This window comes from Xenopus laevis, chromosome 5S, assembly GCF_017654675.1.
Source record: "Xenopus laevis strain J_2021 chromosome 5S, Xenopus_laevis_v10.1, whole genome shotgun sequence".
Lineage (NCBI taxonomy): Eukaryota > Metazoa > Chordata > Amphibia > Anura > Pipidae > Xenopus > Xenopus laevis.
The window spans coordinates 11,145,362-11,172,281 of NC_054380.1; the positions used below are offsets into that span (position 1 = coordinate 11,145,362).

Genomic DNA, 26,920 nt, shown 5'->3' on the forward strand with positions numbered 1-26,920 from the left:
TTTGTCGCGGATCGACTAATCCCAGCGAATCTCCACGTGTGTCTCTGCCCTAATTGGAAATGTAATGTTACTTTCCCATTAACTCCAATGCATTTCGGCAAATATCACGGTTTGCTCATCACTAATGCATTTTTTAGGTCCCAATATTCAAAAAGGTGCCCAGTATTTAACTAAAACATAAAACATAAAACTATAATACGGTTTTATGTAAAAAAAAAAAAAAAAAAAGTATCTTTATTTTTAGAGTTTAGCAGAACAAATCTTTAAAGCATTTTTATTTCTTCAACAGTTTAATAAAACTTTGGTAAATCCAGAATTATAAAGTCTGCAACCCCCCCATTCCCTCTGAAACATTAGTGCATTGAGTTACTACAGCCAATCAAGATCACAGTTCAGCATTGTCCCCATTCTCTTCATAGTATAATCATCTATATCTTCATAATCAAGGAAAATATATATTTATTTAGTTCAATGGAAAAACGAGTATTAGAAATAGGAAGGTTTTGCCTTAGCCCCACTAATGCTATGAATTCCATTCCCAAAGCTGGGCAGGCTCACTTTGCTGCCGTAAGATTAAGAATGGCACAGGAAACATGTTAATGTATACAGGAGAGAAATAAGTGCCAAGCCATCGGAAACCTCTATTTGTGGTTGTTACTAGTCCTTCTAATATCGCCTGAAAGTGAGTCTGCCCAGCTTGGTCTGGTGCTTATATTCAAAGGGTTTCAAAGTAAACTACAGACTTCTGGCTACAGAAACTATAGATTAGAAAAGTAGCTAAATTCTGGGAATGACGTGGGTAAAAACGGGCAATAAATGAGCATAGAACCCTTTAACCCTTTGTGCTGATGTCGGCTCCCACTAATCATGTGCTTCTGTTCCGCCGCACGGAGACATATTAATCCTCTTTTCATTGGATCAGTGGCATGGGAATATCACCAGAACCCAGAAAGCGTCTGACCCGGAATTGGTCATTGATTATTTTATCTACTGCTTCCATTTTGGATCCACCTTCTTTTCCCCCGATGCCTGCGTTTGCCTTGAATTGTAAGCTTTTGGGTTCTTGAGGTTCCCGTTCGTATTGGTCTTCTCAGTTTAAATCGTGGAGCACCATCTCCCAGCGCTGACTGATGGCCATGGTCTCACACGGGTTGATCACAATTTCTCTGCTTTCCTCCGTGTCTCCTATAATATCTGTATCCAGGCAGAAGCGAGATGCCATGTGCTCAATATGGGAACCCACTTTGCTCCATCTCTGGTATAGAAAGGATTAAAAATTGTGAAAGGCAAATCTACTGCAATAAATGTTGACATTTTTTTATCCAGCTAAACTGCTAATATAATGATATTGAAGCAACAGCATTACCTGCGGCTCTTTTCAGCCAACTGGTTACAATCAGCAGAAAATTAAGTTAGTGACAATAGGAATGCCTTATGGTGTGAGCAACATGACAAGACTTTCCTTTTCTGACTAAATGAATTTCCAACTGACTGTAGACAGGTTTTGGGTGAAATGAAGTTACACATTATGGCCCCAACGGTGCTCACTGGAACATTCAGAAGCAATGGCATCAGTATACTTTGCAACAATAAGGATAGGAAGAAGCTCTTTGCTTTTACCCATCATGAGATGCTTCTTGTGTGATACGTTGATAATGAGAAACCTTTTTATAGGCCAGTACTTACGACTAAATCAGCTGATATTAATTTGCACTGATAGGGGACAGGATTGCTTTCTAAGGGCTCTTACAGATGAGCGTTTTTACCTGCGTTTTCATGCGTTTAGCCGCAGGGGAGCGCAGGAGTAGACGCACTAAATTCTTTCAATGTGGCTGTACTTACACAGACGCATGTAAGCGCAGAACGCAGGTTGGGACGCAGCATGTTGCATTCGGCGCTTACATGCGTCTCTGTAAGTACAGCCACATTGAAAGAATTCAGTGCGTCTACTCCTGTGGCTGAACGCATGAAACAGGAATGCAGGGGACCACGGGTAAAAACGTTTGTCTGTAAGAGCCCTGAAGACCATCACCATCTTTTCTTCATGTGTTCAATACTTATTCGCTGTGTCATTCCACTTTATGACATATAACTTTTATAGACTTATTTGTTTTGAGTTCTTTGTATGTGTGGGTTACTTGGGTTGTTACAGACATCTGAATCTCATGTCAATAACCCCATTAGACATGTATTTAATGAGATAAACATTGAGGTGTTTAGTACTTATCTTCCCTGCTATATACATGATTATGAAGCTATGTTCTGTTCCAACAACAGGCTTGTGCTTGTTAAAAAAATTATATCTGTAGGGGAACAAATAATGAAATAATTGGAATGAACCTGTTTCCCATCTCCTTCCTTGCAGGGCAAGAGTACGACTTGTGTCCCTGGGAATAAGGTGTGCACTGACATGCAGAGCTGCCCCTGGCTGATCTGCTGAACCTGAGTATATACCCATTCCTGAGAGAGAGAGAGAGAGAGAGAGAGAGAGAGAGAGAGAGAGGGAGAAAGAGGGAGAGAGAGAGAGAGAGAGAGAGAGAGAGAGAGAGAGAGAGAGAATGCAGGTTAGTGAGTCCTACAGAAAACTTCACATTGTACATATTTAAGATCAAAGAGGCTAATGGAAAGTTAGCACCTGATTGAGCTGCCTTTAGCAAAAGCGGGCAACATTTACTAACCTATTGTACATTAGACCAGGGGTGCCCAAAAGGTAGATATACAGTAAAGGGATCAGTAGACCATTAGCTGGTGATCAGTAGATCTCAAGACACTGTCAACAGCTTGTCTAAATCATTCATTCATTCTTTTCATTAAGATATTTAGAACAGTTTATTTATTAAAGTTACTATAAGGTTACCTGCTGGTCTGGGCCGGCAGGAAAGCCAACAACCCTAGTCCTTCCTCTCCGCCAGTGCTCGATCCTATGGCACTTCCAGGTTTTATGTTCCGAGTGTCATGACGTCATTGCACTTTGGAGCGAAGTTTAAATATTTAAAGGGGCCTTGGGCCAAAACTCATTGCCCAGTTGTTAGGTCTACTTTGTTAGTTCCTGGGTGTCCTTATTCTGTTGAAATCTTCTGGTTTTGATTTCTGCCTGTCTGACCTTGCTTGAACTCTGCCTGACCTGACCCTAGCCTGTCTGACCTCATTTGTCCCTTGGGAACCTGGTATTGCCGTCCATCCTAAAACTTGGTAACGATTTGCTTGTCCAGAACTTTTGCTTTGCTCCTCTCATTTTAAGACCTGGTGGCATCTGAGTAGCTGAGGGCTCCTCCCGAAGCCAAAGCGGTTGCTAAAGGCAGAAGACTGAGCCGTGACCGTGAGCCTAGCACTAGTTCTGGATTTAGGGAGCTGATTGTGACAGTCACATAATAAATAGTTGTTAGTTAAACAATATACATTTGCTCATAACTCAGTATAATATTAAGTAATGTTTACAATGGAACAGAATGCTAACAATGCTTTTATGGATGTAGATCATAATGGGACAAAACCACTAATAGTAGACCTCTCATTAGTAAAGTGTAGGCACTCCTGCATTAGACAGTAGAGCAATATACCTAGATTAGAACAAGATAACAACAGTGGAGCAAAATGATTACAGTAGGGCAGGATGAAGAGAGTAGGGCAAGATGGAGACAGTAGGGAAAGATGGAGACAGTAGGGCAAGATGAAGCCAGTAGGGCAAGATGAAGCCAGTAGGGAAAGATGGAGACAGTAGGGCAAGATGAAGCCAGTAGGGCAATATGGAGACAGTACGGCAAGACAGAGAGAGTAGGGCAAGACGGAGAGAGTAGGGCAAAATGTAGACAGTAAGGCAAGATGGAGAAAGTATGGCAACATGGAGACAGTAGGGCAAGATGAAGACAGTAGGGCAAGATGGAGACAACAGGGCAATATGGAGACAGTAGGGCAAGATGAAGCCAGTAGGGAAAGATGGAGACAGTAGGGCAAGATGAAGCCAGTAGGGCAAGATGGAGACAGTAGGGCAAGATGAAGCCAGACAGCAGAGCAATATACCTACATTAGAACAAGATAACAACAGTGGAGCAAAATGATTACAGTAGGGCAAGACGAAGAGAGTAGGGCAAGATGGAGACAGTAGGGCAAGATGGAGACAGTAGGGCAAGATGAAGCCAGTAGGGAAAGATGGAGACAGTAGGGCAAGATGGAGACAGTAGGGAAAGATGGAGACAGTAGGCCAAGATGAAGACAGTAGGGAAAGATGGAGACAGTAGGGCAAGATGGAGACAGTACAGCAAAATGTAGACAGCAGGCAAAGATGGAGACAGTAGGGCAAGATGAAGCCAGTAGGGAAAGATGGAGACAGTAGGGCAATATGGAGACAGTACGGCAAGACGGAGAGAGTAGGGCAAGACAGAGAGAGTAGGGCAAAATGTAGACAGTAGGGCAAGATGGAGAAAGTATGGCAACATGGAGACAGTAGGACAAGATGAAGACAGTAGGGCAAGATGGAGACAACAGGGCAATATGGAGACAGCAGTGCAAGACGGAGACAGCAGGGCAAGATGGAGACAGTAGGGCAAGATGGAGACAGCAGGGCAAGATGGAGACAGCAGGGCAAGATGGAGACAGCAGAGCAAGATAGAGACAGTAGAGAAAGATGGAGACAGTAGGGCAAGATGGAGACAGTGGAGCAAAAGGATTACAGTAGGACAAGATGGAGACAATAGTGTAAGATGGTGACAGTAAGACAAGATGGAGACAGTAGGGTAAAATGGTGAGAGTAGGGCAAGATGGTGATAGTAGTACAAGATGCCAAGATTGGAATATAATAACAACAGTTAGGCACGATGGTGTCAATAGGATAAGATTGAGACAGTAGAGATAGTAGGGTATGAAAGAGAGAGTAGGGCAAGATGGTGAGAGCAGGGCAAGATGGTGATAATAGGGCAGGATAGAAAGAGAGTAGGGCAAGGTCATTACAGTAGAGCAAGGTGGTAACATTAGAGTCAGACAGAGACAGTAGGGCAAGATGGAGACAGTAGAAAGTAATGGAAGCAGTAACCTTATATCATGCAGACTGTCAGTTCTGAGTATCCGCTACTACAGACATCCCTGAGCTGATGCCATGTTTGCTCAGTATACAATATAACCCTTCCACATCTCCCTTCTGCTGTGGGCACTGCAGTTCCACTGTGTCTCTGTGTTGGCGCTGTAGGATTATGTTTTGCAGCCCCATGGAGAATGGCATCTTGCAAATAACATTTATGCACTGCCAACTTCCCAACCGCCGCTAAAGAAACAGTAACTGATGTGTAATATCCCTGTGGTGTCCTGAGACCTATTCTTATGTATTAATCCTTGGGCAATGAATATGGGGTATTATAGCAGAGCGAGGAGTCTTAGAATTTTATCTCTGTACATCCTGCTGCTTATGTATTAATATACCCAAAAGCACTTGCACAATATCCATAATCCTTTGCTCTATCAGACGCTGCCCGGCTGCTGAATGGCTCTGAAAGGAATAGCATTATAGCATGTTTAATGGTCCCTTGCAGCAATGACAATGCACCTTTAGAATTGGGGATTTACTTTACATTATCTCTCAGCTTTAGTAAGTGACGCTGCCGCCGCCAGGGAATATATTCGAGGCTCCTGCAGTCTAATAGAGAAAGTGACAGCCCTACCGGCCCTGGCCATGATAAATGAAGGGGAGTCTTTTCTTAAAACTGAAAACAATTTGATTTCTCAAGTTCCTTGCGCATGTACGAATGTATTAATGCCACGGAAAATAAATATTGCTGTTAAGGCTGAACTAGACTGAGTTATATATGCACAGAGATTGTCATTTTAGACTTCTGTAGTCCTTTCCTTGTACAGTTCATTGCATTTAAAGTAAGCATTTGCCACTTGTCTTATTACTTAATTGGCCATTTTCTTGTTTATAATGCTTAGTACATGGGAATACCTATGCATTTATAGTTTTATGGTATCTCGCTCTGTATAGACCATTAGCAAACTTAGAGGACTGTTCCTGCTGAATTGTGCTTAGTACAGGGAATACCTATGCTGCTATAGTTTTATGGGATCTCTCTGTACAGACTATGAGCAATCTTAGGGGGCTGTTCCTGCTGAATTGTGATTAGTACAATGAAATCCCTATGCTGCCATAGTTTTATGGTATCTCTCTGTACAGGCTATAAACAAACTCAGGGGACTGTTCCTGCTGAATTGTGCTTAGTACAGGGGAATACCTATACTGCCATAGTTTTATGGTATCTCTGTATGGGTAATGAGTAAATTTAGGGGGCTGTTCCTGCTGAATTGAGCTTAGTACAGAGGAATACCTATGCTACCATAGTTTTATGGTATCTCTCTGTACAGACTATGAGCAAACTTAGGGGACTGTTCCTGCTGAATTGTCCTTAGTACAGGGAATACCTATGCTGCCATAGTTTTATGATATCTCTCTGTACAGGGTCTGTTCCTGCTGAATTGTGCTTAATACAGGGGAATACCTATGCTGCCATAGTTTTATGCAGTGACGTAACTAGAGGGGGCGGGCCCTGGTGCAGGACGTGCTGCCGGGCCCCCCCGCCCCCCTCCGTACACCCGGAACCGCCCGGGAATCGTGGCGCGTGAGCTGCTGGGGGGCCCTGGCCCAATCGCATCCCCTGCTCCCCCGGTAGTTAGGCCACTGGTTTTATGGGATCTCTCTATACAGACTATGAGCAAACTTAGGGGTTGTTCCTGCTGAATTGTGCTTAGTACAGGGGAATACCTACGCTGCCATAGTTTTATGGGATCTCTCTGTACAGACTATGAGCAAACTTAGGGGTTGTTCCTGCTGAATTGTGCTTAGTACAGGGGAATACCTATGCTGCCACAGTTTTATGGGAACTCTCTGTACAGACTATGAGCAAACTTAGGGGCTGTTCCTGCTGAATTGTGCTTAGTACAGGGGAATACCTATGCTGCCATAGTTTTATGGTATCTCTCTGTACAGACTATGAGCAAAGTTAGGGACTGTTCCTGCTGAATTGTGTACAGGGGAATACCTATGCTGCCACAGTCCTGGCACAGGTCTCCATTCTTTTGGGCATAGCTAGTATTAGAAGACTCTATAATTTTGGTGCTGGTCCTGTCTGCAGCTCTGCACTGAAGTTCTGGGGCCAATGGAATACAGAGTCAATGAGGCTGAAGCCACCCGCAGTTAGTGAGCAGACCCCTAGGTGTCCCTCTCTTTGCATAAATCCAGCAGCCGGATCACTCCGTGTATCACACGAGATAATCAGTCGGAGAACATGCTGCGTTTGAAAGCAACTCACATTTTAATACAAAGTTCCATGCACTGCTGGCGCTGACTTAGCACAAGATTGAAACAATCTATTAATCTCTCGGAACTATTAATGAGAAAAGGGAATTAAAATCCTGGCTGTCACAAGGCGCTGAAATAAGCGTTAGTAAGCAGAAGCGCCAGATGAAATGTCTGACATAGCGAAACCTGCTCTCTATATTGTATAATAAGGGAAATCAGAGGGGGGGGGGCCTGGCAGTGCCACAGAGGAACCCAACAGACAGATAAAGAGGGAGAATGGGTGAAAAAGTAGGAGGCAAAGTCCAATCTTGGGATGGGGCAGTAACGTCACAATGGATATGGTGCTCAGGAGTCAGAGAACCGAACACCAATCACATTTTAATTCTGTTGCACAAGGTCTGAGGCTCATTTGCATTCTGATTCCTACTATTGAGTAGAGCGAGAGAGACTCGGGCTGATGGGGGCACATTTACCTGCCAGGTATTAGGCTCTACCATCTTACAATGCCCAGGGCAGCAAGTGCAATACAGTAAGGCAGGTACCTGAGATTGTGATGAAACCCCTTTAAGGCTGCTGCACGGGACTAAATTGAGAGACGGGGGGTCCGAACCTTCTGACTTCTGAGACTCGATGCATCTCTGCCTCTGTCTGATTATTCCTGATTTGGTTAAGGATTCAGCTGGGATCCTGCAAGGCATTAAACCCATCACTAAATACATTTTCTGAGTACATCAACCCATCCCTAATGTACAGTGATGGGCGAATTTGTCCCATGTCGTTTAGCCGAAAATGCCCGCATCAATTCACGTCCGAATAATGTTAACGCGCAACAGTTTTGACGCGAGCGACTATTCCGACTCACGTCCAAATTTTTTTGACGCTAGCCAATTTTCTCCGCAGTTTCGTGAATTTATTCGCAGCCAGTAAAACATGGAAGTTCACCCTGAATTTTCGCCTGGCAAATTCACCCATCACTACTAATATACAGTCTATTGTACCCACTTATTCCCCACCCTTGCGATAAATTCCCTTATCTTAATATGATCAGAAGCCTGGTCAGTTTGCAAGGGGTTAATATCCAATATTAGGGACTCACTGGAGCTCCGGATACACATTCTCCAAGTACCATTTGAACGAGCGACACTTCAGCGTCCTCCTGAGTAACAAGCGCTTCTGGATGCTGCAGCAAAAAGACAACAGGACAGACATGTGACGCTACAGTCTCATATAAACGCTCACGTTACACAGATACGTACGGCTGTCTTTGGCCATGTCAGACTTTCTAGTGCAACTCCCAGCACCCATCCTAGAGGTCTTCAGAGGGCTTTTGAGCCGACAGAGGCTTCTGGGAGTTGCACTTCAACAAACACCAAAGTGCCAGTGGTTGTTTAATACTGATAGTACAGTAAGTCCAGTTGTAGGGATTTAGATACACTTCATTTGGCACTTCTAGCTCAGTAGGAGAAATGATGAGCCAATAAACAACCCCAGTCAGGCTATGGCCGGCCACCATGGATCTCCACAAATTACATTCAACGTTGATACCTGCAGTCACTATACCAATAAGAACTGATCATGGTCTGAACATTTAGCTGAACTGTATAATGAACTGATTCCCGGCCCTCCCATCTCAGTGATGTACTTGCACCTCCCATACGTAGTGTAGTGCCATAATATATTGCGGTTAAAATCTGTACTATTTGATATTTCCATTGTCTCAACTGGGGGATGTGGAAGATACATACTCTCCATATGGTCTCCCTTGAGCGGCCGGCCGGGCTGCATAATAATGGTTTTTGAATTCATCCATCCAAACTTCAGCCGTGCGCTTGGTGTTTCTGCAGAGTGACAGCAACAGCCTGAAGTTATTAGTCTTCCTTGTCTCACAGCTCAGATACCAACCCTTGTATAGCATGATACACTACTGTATGTGCCCCCCAATTATTTTATATAAAGGTACAATTATTCTTTCCAACTAAGCATAGTGTATCCATAGAGGATCAAATCACCCCTACTGTAAATTATATGGTGTTCTGTGACCATATAAAGGAACAAGGCTCCCGGCATGAGTATCACTCATGTATTATAAGGGATAATGTACCCCCTACTGTAAATGATAAGGATATTAGAAGTCACTGAGGGGTTCTGTGACCATATAAAGACACAAGGCTGCAGGCTGAGTTATACAGGGAACTCTGAGTATCACTCATGTATTATAAGGGATCATGTACCCCCCTACTGTAAATGATAAGGATATTAGAAGTCACTGAGGGGTTGTTCTGTGACCATATAAAGGCACAAGGCTGCAGGCTGAGTTATACAGGGAACACTGAGTATCACTCATGTATTATAAGGGATAATGTACCCCCTACTTTAAATGATAAGGATATTAGAAGTCACTGAGGGTTTCTGTGACCATATAAAGACACAAGGCTGCAGGCTGAGTTATACAGGGAACTCTGAGTATCACTTATGTATTCTAAGGATAATGTACCCCCTACTGTAAATGATAAGGATATTAGAAGCCACTGAGGGAGGTTCTGTGACCATATAAAGGCACAAGGGCTGTATAACCTCCAGTGGGCATAACATACAATTAAAATTAGGTGATATGTTTGGGCATACTGGGCATGGACAGGGATGCATACATGATATAATAATTTCTTTAAGAAGCCCTGATAATAATTATATCTTATTCTTTCTTCTTGCCATTGATTATCATTAATAATCAATCTTACACTGTGGCTATTAAAAGGATACGGTCACAACAATATCTGTATTTTATGCTAAGCTTTCTTATCCCTTTCACTCTCACAACTAAATTAGACAGATTCTGTAAATGTATATGTCCTTCAGATGAAGGGCAACTGAACCTACTAAACCACACATATGACATTTTTAAAACTATACAGCCTAAGCCTATCAAAAGTTCTTCATTTGTTTTTAAACGCCACTGCACTGAATGAACAATCAGCATTTGTCCAAAAAAAAAAAGCCCCTTGCTGTTAGTTTTTCTGTAGGAATTAAAAAAAAACCCTGTGATCTATTCCATTATTAATATTTTATACATTATTAGCTGCGTATAACAATGAGTGCTGCCCTGGGAGCTGCACTTCGTCTGGGCCTAATGAAGCCATTAATTACAAGAAGCAATTATTAACAATAAAAGACCTGTGTATTGATACTGTACATGTTTATTACATTGCGTGCCAACGTGACACTTGAACATTTGGTCTGTATGAGCCCCCTGTGTGTGTACCCACTCACTTAGAGTGTAAGCTCTGGCGCACGGACCTTCTTTTCTCTGTGTCTCATAACATTTGGCACTTCATCTCTGTGCGTATTGGTTATGGGCGCACCCAATCTAAACCATTAAGATCATGTGCCTTTAAAGCCCTGGACAACAAATGCAACAATTTGTAAATATACAAATTATATATAAATATACAGATTATGGTCCAGATTCAATTCTGTAATCAGACAAATCTTTTGTGGAGGATCCAGGATTAAAAAAATTCCCAAAGGGTTTCTTTTTTGTGCATCCTACAAATGTATTTTTAAGTTATTGGATTGTTTGGGTAGGATCTGATAGAATAGGATCTATTCCTTAAAAGTTCACTCTCACATTATGATCAGAATGTTGAACTTATGTGAGAATAGTGAGAAAGTAAAGTTGTAAAGTGTAACAGATAGAATGATGAAAATGAGTGTGATATAATGGAGATCATGTGTGGCCTGGAACTTTGAAAATGTGATGGATACAATTTGAAAATGTGATTAGGAATAATAGGGAAAATGTAGTGATCAATGCACCATTCACCACTTTCAGCCATGCACCATTCTACAGAATAGCAACTATACTGCATAGGAGCGAACCACAACATCAATAAGGTTTGTAATACAATAATCCTGGCTTTTGCTACAGTGGTCAAAATGAGTGAAATGGTGATTATTGGAGGGCTACGATTGTGAGGGATAAAATGTGAGTTAAGGCATTTGGGGGATAAAATGTCAGGGATAGAACTCTGACAATGATAGGCATATTATGTGGAGGACAGAATGGGAGGGATAAAACATGAAGGATAGAACTGTTACAATAAGAGAGATAGAATGTGGAGGATAGAATGCGAGGGATAAAACGTGAAGGATAGAATTGTGACAATGAGTGAAATGGTGATTATTGGAGGGCTACGATTGTGAGGGATACAATTTGAGTTAGTGAATGTGGGGGATAGGATATGAGGGACAGAACTGTGTCTTGAGAGGGGTAGAAAGTAGTGGATAGAATGTGAGGGATAGAATTGTGGTAATGAGAGGGATAGAATGTGATGAATATAATTGTGACAATAAGAGTGATAAAATGTTGGGATAGTATTTGAGGGATATAATTGTGACAATGTGGGGGATAGAATGTAAGGGATATAATTGTGACAATGTGAGGGACAGAATGTAAAGGATATAATTGTAAGAATGTGAGGGATAGAAAGTGGGGGATAGAATGTAAGGGATATAATTGTGATTATGTGAGGGATAGAATGTGGAGAATAGAATGTGAGGGATATAATTGTAACAATTAAAGGGACAGAATGTGGGGATGGAAAAGGGGTAGAATTTAAGGGATATAATTGTGAGAATGTGAGTGATAGATAGAATGTGGTGGAAAGAGCCTGAGAGATATAATTGTGACAATGTGGGGTATAGAATGTAAGGGATATAATTGTAAGAATGTGGGGGATAGAATGTGAGGTATATAACTGTAACATTTAAAGGGATAGAATGTTGGGGATAAAATTGTGAAAAGGGATGGAATGTGGGGGATAGAATTGTGACAATGTGAGGGATAGAAAATGGTGGATAGAATGTGAGGGATATAATTGTAACAATTAAATGGATAGAATGTTGGGGATAGAATTGTGCAAATGGATGGAATGTAAGAGATGGAAATGAGAATGTGGGGAATAGAATGTGAGGGATGTAATTGTAACAATTAAAGAAATAAAATGTGGGGGATAGACTTGTGACAATGAGAGGGATAGAATGGTGTAAAAGTAAGGGATATTTTAAACTGTAGGAACATTTAGTGATCAAAACACCCTTCCTCATTTTATGCAATGTTCCGGCATAATGGCCATTAAATTGCCTAAAGGTGTATCAAAGGGTCACTTGTAATACACAATAATCCTGGCTTCCACTACTTGCATGGTAGAACACAGTTTGTGGCACAGCACAGTAGCTGCTGTCAACTAGACTATTTGGCTTGATTTGGGGGATTTTGGGGGATTACAAACCCTAAAACACAATTTTTTATTCTTTATTGCACATGGGGCTCATGCTTTTAGCTGCCGATACAGCATATGATTCATGATGGGCTGGGACAGCAATGCACCTACTTAATGTAAGTGTTGGCGTTGCCATCTGGAAAGACATAGGGATGTTTCTTCCGGAACACGTGTCCCACTCGGCTGCAGGGTATTATTTCCAGGCTGCCGCCGCACATCCACACGCGGAATGAGATCTCTGAAAAGAAATGGAGTTTAGCCGTGTCTCATTCCTATTAGCCCAGCGCACAAATAATATCAGATGGCTCCATGCTCCATGTTAAACAGAATATGCTCCACCGTGCAATTCTAATCAGAGTCAAATACTACGGATGGGAATTATTCCTTATCATCCGAGGACAAAAACACTTTTATTCCCCTCCCTGAACCATTCTGTCACAGAGAGAAATTCTACTTAAATACAGAGAAATCTGCTGCCGGGAGTTGGATATTTCATAAAGTGCAGCCCAACTACTGGAGCTTAACTGCAGCGCCTATGCTCCTGAGGATTATGGGAGTTGTAGTTCAAAATAAGCTTTTCAGCTACAGACACCTTCAATTTATTAAAGGAACAGTAACAGTGAAAAATGAAAGTAATGTACTGTTGCTCTGCACTAGTGAAAGTTTTGTGTTTGCTTTAGAAACACTACTATAGTTTATTAGTGATGGGTGAATTTGCCCCGTTTCGTCGGAAAATTAGCAAATTTCCTGCGAAATGGCGAAAAATTTGCGAAACACCTTGAAGTCAATGAGTGTCAAAATAATTTTGAAGTGTGTCAATTTCGACGCCAATGACAATTTTTATACACACCTATTTTGTCCAAATGCATTAAAGTCAATGGTCGTCCAAATCATTTTGACGCGCGACGATTTTTATGCGTGCTACTATTCTGACCTGCGCCCAAATTTTTTTTGACAAAGCGCATTTTTAGCAGATGAATTTTCTCTGCATTTTCGCAATTTTTTTGCCAATGGGGAAACGCGGAAATTCACTGCAAATCTGCACCTGGCAAATTTATCACTATAGTTTATATATAGTTGAGCTGCTGTGTGGCCATGGGGGCAGCCATTGAAGCTAGAAAAAAGAAGAAAAGGCGCAGGATGCACAGCAGAAAACAGATAAAACACCATTATATTCTACAGGTCTTATCTGTTATCTGCTATGTGACCTGAGCCTTTTCTTCTTTGAATAGCTGCCCCCATGGCTACACAGCAGCTTATTTATATAAACTATAGTAGTACTTATCTGTTATCTACTGTGTATCCTGTGCTTGAATGGCTGCCCCCATGGCTACACAGCAGCTTGTTTATATAAACTATAGTAGTACTTATCTGTTATCTACTGTGTACCCTGTGCTTGAATGGCTGCCCCCATTGCTACACAGCAGCTTATTTATATAAACTATAGTAGTACTTATCTGTTATCTACTGTGTATCCTGTGCTTGTATGGCTGCCCCAATGGCTACACAGCAGCTTGTTTATATAAACTATAGTAGTACTTATCTGTTATCTACTGTGTATCCTGTGCTTGAATGGCTGCCCCCATGGCTACACAGCAGCTTGTTTATATAAACTATAGTAGTACTTATCTGTTATCTACTGTGTATCCTCTGCTTGAATGGCTGCCCCCATGGCTCCACAGCAGATTGTTTATATAAACTATAGTAGTACTTATCTGTTATCTACTGTGTATCCTTTGCTTGAATGTCTGCCCCCATGGCTACACAGCAGTTTGTTTATATAAACTATAGTAGTACTTATCTGTTATCTACTGTGAATCCTGTGCTTGAATGGCTGCCCCCATGGCTACATAGCAGCTTGTTTATATAAACTATAGTAGTACTTATCTGTTATCTACTGTGTATCCTTTGCTTGAATGGCTGCCCCCATGGCTACACAGCAGTTTGTTTATATAAACTACAGTAGTACTTATCTGTTATCTACTGTGTATCCTGTGCTTGAATGGCTGCCCCCATGGCTACACAGCAGCTTGTTTATAGAAACTATAGTAGTATTTCTGAAGCAAACACACTAGTTGTACCAGTGCAGGACAACAGTACATTATATTGTAATCATTGATTCAATTTTTGTGTTACTGTTCCTTTAACACAGTGCCTGTTTATGTGCAAATACCTTGTATTCGTAATGTCCGTTGCTCGTAACTATAACTTAATGCTCCGTGCTGACCAGTAGGTGGCATTCCACTGTGTAGTATTGACTCATCAGTCAATTCTTTCCTATGCTGCCCCCTACAGGGGGGTTAAGCTTCCCCTGTACTAAACACAATTCAGCAGGAGCAGCCCTCAATGTTTGTGCATAGACGGTACAGACAATATAACCAGCAGGCTTGCTAGACTTACAGTTAGAATACTGAAATTTCTTATTGCATATACACCATGTCAAACAGTTGTCCTCCTCGCCCTTAGTCTGTCTATAACTGCAATTCCCAGAATTCCCAGCTGCCGGGAGTTGTATTTCTGCAGAAGCCCCTGCCTGCCTCACTAATTCTGTTTTGTGCTACTGACAATACATGACAATGCGTTGACACAACAAGACTCACTGCTCTGTCTGCTGCCAGTTAACTGACTGCCTGTATTCACAATGGAACACGACACACATTTATGAGTCCAGCTTCCATCAGTGAATCACAGTTTTGGCTACATGCATTCTAGTTACATTTACATTCATTAATAAAGAAGTATGTGTTTGTTCCTTTCTATTCTTTGCACTGCTGCTTCTGATTCCTGAAACAATGTAGCACATACCAGCTGATTAGGCTTCCTGAAGGCAACATTGTTCCATAAATGGGGTATCACGGCTCTTTAAATTGCCGACTCTGCTTTGCTTCCCCAACAAGTAGAGTCTATAGACTGACTTAGTGCTTTTGTACCTTCCGAACTCTCATTCCCAATACCCCTCCAACAGCTAATAAATGATGCATGCTGGGAGTTGTATTTATTCATAATGTTATATAGAGTGTCTTAAAGGCAGTAACGTAACTAGGTGGGGGAGGGCCCTGGTGCGGGCCATGCAGCCGGGGCCCCCCCTACCCCCCTTCACGTCGATTTTCTTTGCGGCTACAGTGGGGTGCGATCTGCCGGGGGGCCCTGCGGGGGTGCGGACCCTCGTCCAATTGCACCCCCTGCTCCCCTGGTAGTTACACCACTGCTTAAAGGAGTTGTTCACCTTTGAAATTACTTTTAGTATGATGTATATGTGTTGTTTATACAAAGGGCCTGTAGGTGTCACTGTGCACAAGAGTTATGCGGTGTACATAGTACTTTCTATACTGTTTAAAAGTATTAGAGTTGAAGTTACTGTTGAAGTGTAATGGCTGCATGAACCTGCTAATAAAGCACTATTATACTCTACTATACTCTTCCTCAGCTACCAAACTAATTGGCGATGAGATGTCTCTTCTACAGCGATATTCTGAGACAATTTGTAATTGTATTATTTGTGGGTTTTGAATTATTTCGCTTTTTATTCAGCAGCTCTTTGCCATGTCAGCAGTCTGGTTGCTAGAGTCAAAATTAACCTGGCAACCAGGCATTGAATTGAATGCGACACTGGAGCCTGATTAGAAAGATGAGTAACAAATAGCAGCAATAACAATGAAGCTTTACAGAGCATTTGTTTTTAGATGAGGTCAGTGACCCCTATCTGAAAACTGGAAAGAATCAGAAGAAGATGGCAAAAGATTATAAAATATAAATAGTGAAGACCAATGAAAAGTTGCTTAGAATTAGACATTGAACTTAAGATGAACCATAGTAATATTGCACCCAGTGGGTGCCTTGTTAAGACCCATAGTTTGTAAGGTGTAATAGGGGAAATGAGGGGGGAAAGGAAAATAAATAAATTTCCTGAGGCTAAAAATGCAATCGGAATATTGAGTATCTGGACTAATATTGCAAGATAACAGAGAACGGGTTTTTCTGGTCCCAAAGGAGGACACTGTCATTTCAGGAGCCAATGAATTCTCTGGAATAAATAAATAAATAAATGAAGCAATGGAACCGGTCAGGCAGAATCTTCATCTGCCGCTTGGTAAAGCAATTTGTCAATCTCTTTACTTTATGTCTAGTGACTGAGAAGAGGGACACTGCCTGGCCTGCCTCTGCCCCTTATCCCCCCATAGATGTTTCACCTGCCAGTCCCCTACACCAAGATTACTGGCAACAGTTAAATATTGGTAACGGAACAGAACTCCTCAAGGACTTCTAAAATTCTTATCAATTACAGCAGGGGATACATTATCCCTTATAATACATGAGTGATACTCAGAGTTCCCTGTATAAATCAGCCTGCAGCCTTGCGCCTTTATATGGTCACAGAACCCCTCAGTGACTTCTAATATCCTTATAATTTACAGTAGGGGGTACATTATCCCTTATAATACATGAGTGATACTCAGAGTTCCCTGTATAACTCAGCCTGCAGCCTTGCGCCTTTATATGGTCACAGAACAACCCCTCAGTGACTTCTAATATCCTTATAATTTACAGTAGGGGGTACATTATCCCTTATAATACATGAGTGATACTCAGAGTTCCCTGTATAACTCAGCCTGCAGCCTTGCGCCTTTATATGGTCACAGAACCCCTCAGTGACTTCTAATATCCTTATCATTTACAGTAGGGGGTACATTATCCCTTATAATACATGAGTGATACTCAGAGTTCCCTGTATATCTCAGCCTGCAGCCTTGCGCCTTTATATGGTCACAGAACAAGCCCTCAGTGACTTCTAATATCCTTATCATTTACAGTAGGGGGTACATTATCCCTTATAATACATGAGTGATACTCAGAGTTCCCTGTATATCTCAGCCTGCAGCCTTGCGCCTTTATATGGTCACAGAACAAGCCCTCAGTGACTTCTAATATCCTTATCATTTACAGTAGGGGGTACATTATCCCTTATAATACACGAGTGATACTCAGAGTTCCCTGTATAACTCAGCCTGCAGCCTTGTGCCTTTATATGGTCACAGAACCCCTCAGTGACTTCTAATATCCTTATCATTTCCAATTGGGGGGTACATAATTTGCACAAAATATGTATATAAGTGATACTTTTGGATGCTGTTGAGACAAGCTCAGTGCTAAGGGGGAGAATGGTAAATTCTGTATGATTAATAATGTGTTTCAGGCAGGAGCAGCCAGTGAGATTGTTCTGTAGAAATTTCATTTATCTTGCTTCTCTCGGCGATGTTAACAGCTTTTGGTCTCACTGTCGCCTTGTAGATTGTGTTGTTTAATAGAAAGTGTCAGCTTCTAAACTATCAGCTTGTTCTGGCCCAGTCATGCGAGGCTGCTTGTCCCGACACGAGACACCGCTCTGTATCTTAGTAATTCCATTTGCGTTTGTGCTGTTTCACCGATGTACGAACGACGCGGCGCTGCTATTGATTTTCCCTTCTTCTCCTTCTTGTTAACTCCTTAGCTCCCTGGCTGCTGGTTATTTTTCTGCTCATTCTAGGGACTTTCAGTGCCAACCTCTAGTCAATCAGAGCACAAGTACATTAAATGTACAAGACCAACCTGTAACCAATCAGAGCACAAGTACATTGATTGTACAAGACCAACCTGCAGCCAATCAGAGCATGAGTTAATTAATTGTACAAGACCAACCTCTAGTCAATCAGAGCATGAGTACATTAATTGTACAAGACCAACCGCTAGCCAATCAAAGCACAAGTAAATTAATTGTACAAGACCAACCTTTAGCCAATCAGAGCATGAGTACATTAATTGTAGAAGACCAACCTCTTGCCAATCAGACCATGACTACATTAATTGTACAAGACCAACCTCTTGCCAATCAGACCACAAGTACATTAATTGTACAAGACCAACCTCTAGCCAATCAGACCACAAGTACATTAATTGTACAAGACCAACCTCTAGTCAATCAGAGCATGAGTACATTAATTGTACAAGACCAACCTCTAGCCAATCAGACCACAAGTACATTAATTGTACAAGACCAACCTCTAGCCAATCAGACCACAAGTACATTAAATGTACAAGACCAACCTGTAACCAATCAGAGCACGAATACATTGATTATACAAGACCAACCTGCAGCCAATCAGAGCATGAGTTCATAAATTGTACAAGACCAACCTCTAGCCAATCAAAGCACGAGTACATTAATTGTACAAGACCAACCTGCAGCCAATCAGAGCATGAGTTCATTAATTGTACAAGACCAACCTCTAGCCAATCAGAGCATGAGTTCATTAATTGTACAAGACCAACCTCTAGCCAATCAGAGCATGAGTTCATTAATTGTACACGGCCAACCTCTAGCCAATCAGAGCATGAGTACATTAAGTGTGCAAGACCAGCCTGTATGGGAGTATTAGTACAACCTAACAATCATCTTTCAGACAGGTGACTCGTGAATTCAATTGATTGGTTGCTATGGGTTGCAAGACCTTTACTAGAGTTTGCAGCTTTTAGAACATTTACCCAAAATTACACACATCCAGCCTGTTCTGATTTGTTTCCGGTGTGGGGTGTAATGGACACAGGAACCCTGATGGCTCCTGGGAGGAGGGGAGATGCAGCATTTATAGAGCGGGTCCTGACCAATGTGCCTTCTTTAAAACCTCCATTCCTAAAAATCCTGCCCCAAGTAGATCTATTTCACTGGATTAGCTGAGAGCTGCTCTCATTTTCACCCTGTCACCCATCCCCAGGCTTCAGTGCAGCGGCAGGATTAGCATCCAGACTCACAATACCCACAGGAAATATATTGATTAATATATACCAAAAATAACGAGTCATTTGAATTGATTTGCTGCCCCCCCCAATAAAACTGCTGTGTGATTTATGTGCCGTCTCTTCAAGTAAAATTCCATGCTGTCTCTTGGTAAATACCAATCTGTTTAATGAGCTTTTGGGAGATGGAAAATAAAGATTTAATAATTCATATTTTATGAGAGTTTTGAATAACTTCCTCGCGTTTCAGCATATTCGCACACTGGAGACGGAGAGGGTTTTTTCTTTGGTGTAAGTTAATTTTAAACACCGAATACAATATTGTAAAATCCACTGCTGACTCCACAATGCAAAACGGCTGCCATTAATTTGGTCTTTCAAGTGGCGCCACGTTCTGTATCTACCCTGTTCCTCTTTGTTTTATATAGTGATGGACGAATTTGGGCCTGAAAAATTCGCGAAACGGCGCCAGTATTCGTGGGAATTCGCCGCAAATTCGCGCCTGGCGGATATATTCACCCATCACTAGTTTTATACAAAAGACAGTAAATGTTTTGGGTTTCATCTTTATGTTGTAGCCCCTGATTAGTGATGGGCGAGTTTTTCCTGTTTTGCATCGCAGGAAAATGCGTGAAATCGTGAAATCCAAACGTTTTCACAAAAAAAACATGAAATTCATACGTTTTCACAAAAAAATCGTGCAATTTGAAAGTTTGGACGAAAAAATCGAGCAATTCTAACGTTTTGACGAAAAAATCGAGCAATTCTAAAGTTTCCCCAAAAAAATCTAGCAATTCGAACGTTTTCACGAAAAAATTGTGAAAATTGGAAATTGACACCAGCGGATTTTCACCGGCGAATTTTCGCGGGAGATTCATGAATTTATTCGCCGACGACGAAACAAGGAAATTTGCCGAGACTTTGTGCCAGACAAATGTATGCTTCCATCACTACCCCTGATCATATATGAGGCTTCAGAGTCAGACTGGGCTGAAAAACACCTGGTGGACCCTGCTGCTGACTAGTGATGCGCAAATAAATTTGGCAGACACGAATTTGCAGCAAATTTTTGCGTTTTGCCGCAAACAAATTAATTAGCAAAACTGCAGCGACAATTCGCCAGGGAAAAATTTGGCGCGACAAAAAAAAAAATGATTGTGCGTCAAAATTATTCGGACGCCCTTTGACTTTAATGCATTTGGACCAAATAGCCACAGATATAAAAATTGTAGCTTGCGTCAAAATTATTTTGACGCCCATTGACTTTAATGCTTTTTCGCAAATTTTTCACCCTTCACTACTGCTGACCCAGACCCGCTCCCCTCCTGAGATTCTTTGTGTGTCTTCCTGACCTCCCCTCCATCACAGTCACAGGAAGACTACAAGGTACACACAGGCGGGGGGTGGAGTGTGGAGGCCCCTGAGGTGGAAGCTCTGGTGGGTCCTGGACCCCCCAGTCAGATGCTGAAAGGCTTCACATATGTACTCAACATAAACTGTCAATAAAAGCAAGGGACTAAGTGGGTTCCCAAGTCAAAGGTCCTTCAAATCACCCATCAATTAAGCTTACGTGGTATTGAAGTATTGGGGATTATAAAATAAATGAGACAAGATTCACATGCCCGGATTTGTGGAAAGGCCACCTAGGCCCGGGCCTAGGGCGGCAGGATTTTAGGGGGGCGGCATGCTGCCCAACCACACACACAAATTGGTTCAAAAACACTGGGGATGCGCTGGAGATACAATAATTTTTTAAATTTCCCATGCACCAATCCCCATTGCTCCTGCTCCCCTGGAGGGGAGAGGGGCGACAAAAGGCAGTGGGCCTAGGGGCACCCACTATGTAAATCCGGCCCTGAAGATTCATCCAACCTGATTGAAAGGTCTATAATGATCCCTTGAACCCACTTTCTTACCATAGGGATACTTCAACCCATTGGACCAGTTTTATTTTTGGAGACCTTGGTTCTAAAGTTCATACAAAAGCCACAACATTTTGTCCGTACATGGGACCTGTTTGTACCTGGGGAAACTGAGCAGCCATAACAGTCCTAACAGAATGGACCCCACTGCCTTCGCCAAATTTAGGTGATTGTAACTGCAGTTTAATGTCCAGTTATGGTGGCCGCCATACATAGGATTTATAATTTAAACTGATTCTCTTGATGATTCTTTGCATTGTTGGCCAATAAAGCCAAAACTGAACATTCTGCTCTCTAAATGGCCAACATTACTGTTGTCCACCTTGGTATCACACACCTCTTCTTGACCCTACATGTGTAGACGGGGAGAAGGATCGCAGTGAGTTGGGTTGATTTGGGATTTGATATAAATAACTCTGCCATTATACACTGAAACACTATAAACAGGGTCACTCACCAAAGTTCTCTCCACCCCAGATGTCCATGGCCGTGTCGTACTTGCCCAGGTGATTGAACCAAGACTTTTCAATAACAAAAAGGCCGCCGGCTATAACAGGAGTCCTAAAGATTCAAAAACAATTGAAATGCAAGAAATGTTTACAAATCCATCCTATATTTGCACATCATACAAGCAGAGCTTATTAGGAGTAACCACCTATCAAAAGAACCCGTGTGCCTCGGGGCAGCATTGCTCTACTCACTTAATGGGCTCCGTGGGGTCCAATCGTTTTGCTTTTTGTTCCATTGAAAGCTGCTCCCACTTGAAGTGCAAACTCCAGTCGAAACCTAATAGAGAAAATATATATAATATACTGTATTTTTAATGAAAAGGTGCTCAGGGCTACATTCAGAGGTGACAATGGGGTCCCAGGGCCTTAGTCTATGTGAGACATGAATAAATATATGTTATATAAATATACCGTATATACTCGAGTATTAACCCAGTTTTTCAGACCCCAAAATATGCTGAAAAACTCTACCTCGGCTTATACTCGGGTCAAGTACAAAAACGGTCGCCGGCGCCTAAGAATAGTTGCTGGCGTCCAAGAATAGTCGCCGGCGTCCAAGAATAGTCTCTAAGAATATTCGCCGGTGTCCAGGAATGGTCGCCGGCATCCAAAAACGAGATGCCGGCACCTCCAATGGGAGCAGAAACCCTCAATTTTTTGATTGAAACTTACCAGAAGCTGCTGCATTTCTCACCCTCGGCTTATACTCGAGTCAATAAGCTTTCCCAGTTTTTGGAGGTAAAATTAGGTACCTCGGCTTATACTCAGGACGGCTTATACTCGAGTATATGCGGTACGCGTATAAGAAACACCCCCCCCCCCGGGAGCCCATATTGTTTTTGTAAGACGCGCCAGGAGATTGCCGAAATCCTTTACCTCCCAGCGCGTCTCTCCCTGTTGCTTGTGTGCAGGCGCGCACTTCCGGGTCCAGGGCCAAAATTATGCTGGCACTTAACGCCGAGCGCATGAAGCTCGCGTCGTGATGTCACGTAAAGGTGCCGAATTTGAATTTTTGGTGCCAAAACACCTTTAAAAGGCCAGTCCTCCATTTTGTGAGTGCCCAAGCACATTTCAGTTAAGTGTCAGGATAATGTCCATTTACACTATCTCAGAGGCACCTTTGCTGAGGTCAAAGCAATTCCTTGCTGAAAATTGTAGCAACTTTTAAATGGACAAAAAATGTGTAATGTACAGTATATATACTTTATATTACACAGTTTTGTCATTTTGTCCAGTTTAGTATATAAAATATGGCATTTTTAGCCACATTCATTTTTAGGGTTTTGTTCACCTTTAAACTGCCCCTAGAAACACTCCATTAATTGAGCTACAAAAGAAAGGTAAAGCAGGGAGCTGGCAGGCAGAATCAAATGGGGGAGTTAAGAAGAGGACAAAATGGCTGCCTCCTTCCGCCAGATTAGAAACGATTAAAGGTAACTTTTTCTGTCGCGCTAAGGAAATATTTCTGCTGGACACACGTGTGCTCTAGCACTCACATAAATGGATTAGGGTTAACATTCACATGATGGATTCCTTTAAACATTTTAATTTTCTGCTGAGCGCACTGACCCTCGCCAATGTATTATCTAAATGGTCCAATCATGGCCGTGCTGATAGATCTTAACAGGGAATTATCACCTGCCGGAAGGTTCCAGAATTTTTTTTAACCACATATATATATCCCCGTCGGCAACTCAACCCTAATCAGAAATGCAGCCTAAAATCCATTACATAAAATATCGAAGGCATCCAGTGTCCCTGAGCAAATTGCAGCACTTAGGAGGGGCGGCTGCTTAAAAGCAACAGATTTCTGCCTTCCGCCGCCTTAATGTGTTTAGACTCACTCCATTTAATGCGACGCTCACTAAAAGCAGGTGCATGGATTGCGCTAAGTGTTAATGGAAGCACAGCCAGCAGACTGAAATAAATCCTTCTCTCGAAAACAACCTGAACTGAAAATAATCTGCACGGAAATTAATGAGCCGCGTGCAGCCCAAGCCTGTCATTATCAAACATGGAGGAACGGCGAAATGCGACGGAACAGGAAGAAATTGGATTTTATTTTTTTTTAGCTTTTGACTTTATTCTGCATGTGCTGCTTTAATAACCCATCAGCATGCACCTTTTTACAATCAGCTTAAAGGGGAACTCCATTTTTATTCTCCACCCAGGTGGATGCCCCAGTAGCTCCCCATCTTCTTTTCTGCTGATTCACTGTACATGCTCTGTACTGCTGTCACTTACTGAGCTTAGGGACCCACTCACAATATACAGTGCAGGTATGGGACCTGTTATATAGAATGCCCGGGACCTGGGGTTTTCTGGATAACAGATCTTACTGTAATATGGATCTTCATACCTTGTCTACTAGAAAATCATGTAAACGTTAAATAAACCCAATAGGCTGGTTTTGCTTCCAATAAGGATTAATTATATCTTTATTGGGATTCAAGTACAAGCTACTGTTTTATTATTACAGAAAAAAATTGTATGGGATTCACTATCTGGAAACCCGTTATCCAGAAAGCTCTGAATTACAGAAAGGCCGTCTCCCATAGACTCCATTATAATCAAATAATCCACACCTTAAAAAATTAATAATTATATATTTATAATAATAAAACAGTAGCTTGTACTTGATCCAAACTAAAATACGATTAATCCTTATTTGTGGGCGTGAAAATCAACGCCGTCGACAATTTGATGCATGCCTATTAAATCCAATCGCATTAAAGTCAATGGCTGTGCAGTAAACTGTCGCTGGGTCGAAATTGTCGCCGACGTCAAAAAAGCTTTGGCGAATTTTTGCGGCAATTTCACGAATTTATTCGCAGGCAGTGAAACACGGAAATTCACTGTGAATTAGCACCAGGCGAATAAATTCACCCATCACTAGGTATGATCCAAGTTACGGAAAGATCCATTATGCGGAAAACCCCAGGTCCCAAGCATTCTGGATAACAGGTCTCATACCTGTATTTGGATAAAATGGAGTCAATGGGAGACAGCCTTTCCGTAATTCGGAGCTTTCTGGATAATGGGTTTCCGGATAACGGATCCAATACTTGCAACTGATTAACATATCTGACTTTGCTGGGGGAGAAATGACTTGCATCATTGTTTCTATTAGGGATGAACCGAAGCCACTATTTTGGATTCAACCGAACACCCGAATCCTTTGCCAAAGGTTTCGGCCGAATACCGAACCGAATCCTAATTTGCATATGTAAATTAGGGGTGGGAAGGGGAAAACTTTTTTTACTTCCTTGTTTTGTCACAAAAAGTCACGCAATTTCCCTCCCCGTCCCCTAATTTGCATATGCCTAATCCGAATTCTGCTGAAACAGGCCGAATCCTGAATTCGGTGCATCCCTAGTTTCTATAGTCAGAGCCAGGATTAGGGAAGAGGTAAAGACAAGCTGCTTTCAATAACAATGACATTTACACATAACTTTTGTAGTAATGAATAACGATGAGCGAATTTTATCGCCACAAATGGATTTGCTGTGAAATTCTGCATTTTGCCATTGACGGATTTTTCCGCAAAACCGCACCAAAGATTTGCAGAGGAAAAACTCCCGTTCACTTTAATCCGTTTTTAAACAAAACATGAAAAAAAACACCCATTGACCTTTATACATTTGGAGTAGTGATGAGCGAAACTCCAATGGGTGAAAAAAATTGTCGCGTGTCCAAAAAATTATCGTATGTCAACAAATAATTTGTCGCAGGTCACAAAAGAAGTTGTCGTCCGTAAACTTCGATGCATTTTTTTCCACCGGTTTGCAAATTTTCAGCAAAAGCGAATTGGGTCAGATTTTAAAAAAAAAAACCTCACGACTTTAATGCAATGAAAGTGAGAAAAAAAGTCACCCATACATCCTAATATATTTTGCTACAAAAAAAGTTGCTGCAACTTTTTTTTCCATTCACCCTTTTCACGAAATTTTCTGCAGTTTCGACAGATTCGATAGTACTGAACAATTTTAATAAATGTATATTGGGAAGATGCTTAGAATGCCTTTTTTTCATTTGGGAGGGTTCATATTCCCTTTAATCGCAATTGTAAGCAGTAGTAGCTGCCTGGTGGTTTATATTCTTTGCACTTGTGGTTCTGAATGCTGATACAATGAAATATAAGCTAGCTGATTAACAGGAGGGGAACTGACTTCAGCTATATTGTTTCAAGAGTCAGAACCAGAGAACAGAAGGATAAAGAAACATTACTTTCTATAGTGAACTTGGACATTCTCCACTGATCACTGGCTAAACTCACCCCCTCTCAGATCAGAAGAAGCTGCGATATAAGCGAATGTGTCCAAATTTATTATATCTATCACTGGACTGACCACACGAGTCGGATCCTTAGGAACAAAAGAGAGAGAAAGAGAGGGGGGAAAAGAAGGGTTAGTTCTATGGTACAATATAGTATAACAGCTCCTTAGTTTTATTCTGTAATCAAGAAAGTAACATCTCTTATTAAAGGAGAACTAAAGCTTAACTAAAGAAGTAGCTAGAAATGTTGTACATAATTTGTTGTGCTTCTGTACCAGCCCAAAGCAACCACAGCCCTTTAGCAGTAAATATCAGTGTCTCCAAAGATGCCCCAGTAGCTCCACATCTTCTTTTCTGCTGATTCACTGCACATGCTCTGTGCTGCTGTCACTTACTGAGCTTAGGGAGCCACTCACAATATACATCACAGGTGTGGGGCCTGTTATCCACAATGCTTGGGACCTGGGGTCTTCTGGATAATGGGTCTTTCTGCAATTTAGATCTTCACACCTTAAGTCTACTAAAAAATCATGTAAACATTAAATAACCCCAATAGGCTGGTTTTGCTTCCAATAAGGACTAATTATATCTTAGTTGGGATCAAGTACAAGCTACTGTTTTATTATTACAGAGAAAAGGGAAATCATTTTTAATCATTTGGATTATTTGGATAAAATGGAGTCTATGAGAGTGGATCTTTCCGTAATTCGGAACTTTCTGGATAATGGGATTCCGGATAAGGAATCCCATACCGGTATATATACAATACAACAGACACAATATATAGTGAATAAAGTACCCCCTATTGTAAAAAAAAAAAGGATATTAGAAGTCACAGAGGAGTTTCATGACCGTATAAAAACACGAGACCGAAGGCTTTTA

At 41.7% G+C, this 26,920-nt stretch overlaps 1 protein-coding gene across 3 annotated transcripts in view; it reads right to left on the bottom strand.

Moving 5' to 3' along the window:
* Window positions 1-213: 213 nt before the first annotated feature.
* Window positions 214-26,920, bottom strand: part of galnt14.S (polypeptide N-acetylgalactosaminyltransferase 14 S homeolog) — a 210,525-nt gene continuing 183,818 nt past the window's right edge. For 2 of the 3 annotated variants that reach the window (XM_018264922.2, XM_018264921.2), the window contains exons 7-15: window positions 26,040-26,127; window positions 21,956-22,040; window positions 21,712-21,815; window positions 12,673-12,799; window positions 9,028-9,120; window positions 8,379-8,462; window positions 7,825-7,969; window positions 2,341-2,460; window positions 214-1,255 (exon numbers count right to left, since the gene is read on the bottom strand). In XM_018264922.2, the coding sequence (XP_018120411.1) occupies window positions 1,091-1,255; window positions 2,341-2,460; window positions 7,825-7,969; window positions 8,379-8,462; window positions 9,028-9,120; window positions 12,673-12,799; window positions 21,712-21,815; window positions 21,956-22,040; window positions 26,040-26,127 (1,011 nt within the window). In that variant the 3' untranslated portion in view covers window positions 214-1,090. The remainder of the gene's footprint in view (window positions 1,256-2,340; window positions 2,461-7,824; window positions 7,970-8,378; window positions 8,463-9,027; window positions 9,121-12,672; window positions 12,800-21,711; window positions 21,816-21,955; window positions 22,041-26,039; window positions 26,128-26,920) is intronic. The other variant, XM_018264923.2, reaches the window with a different exon arrangement.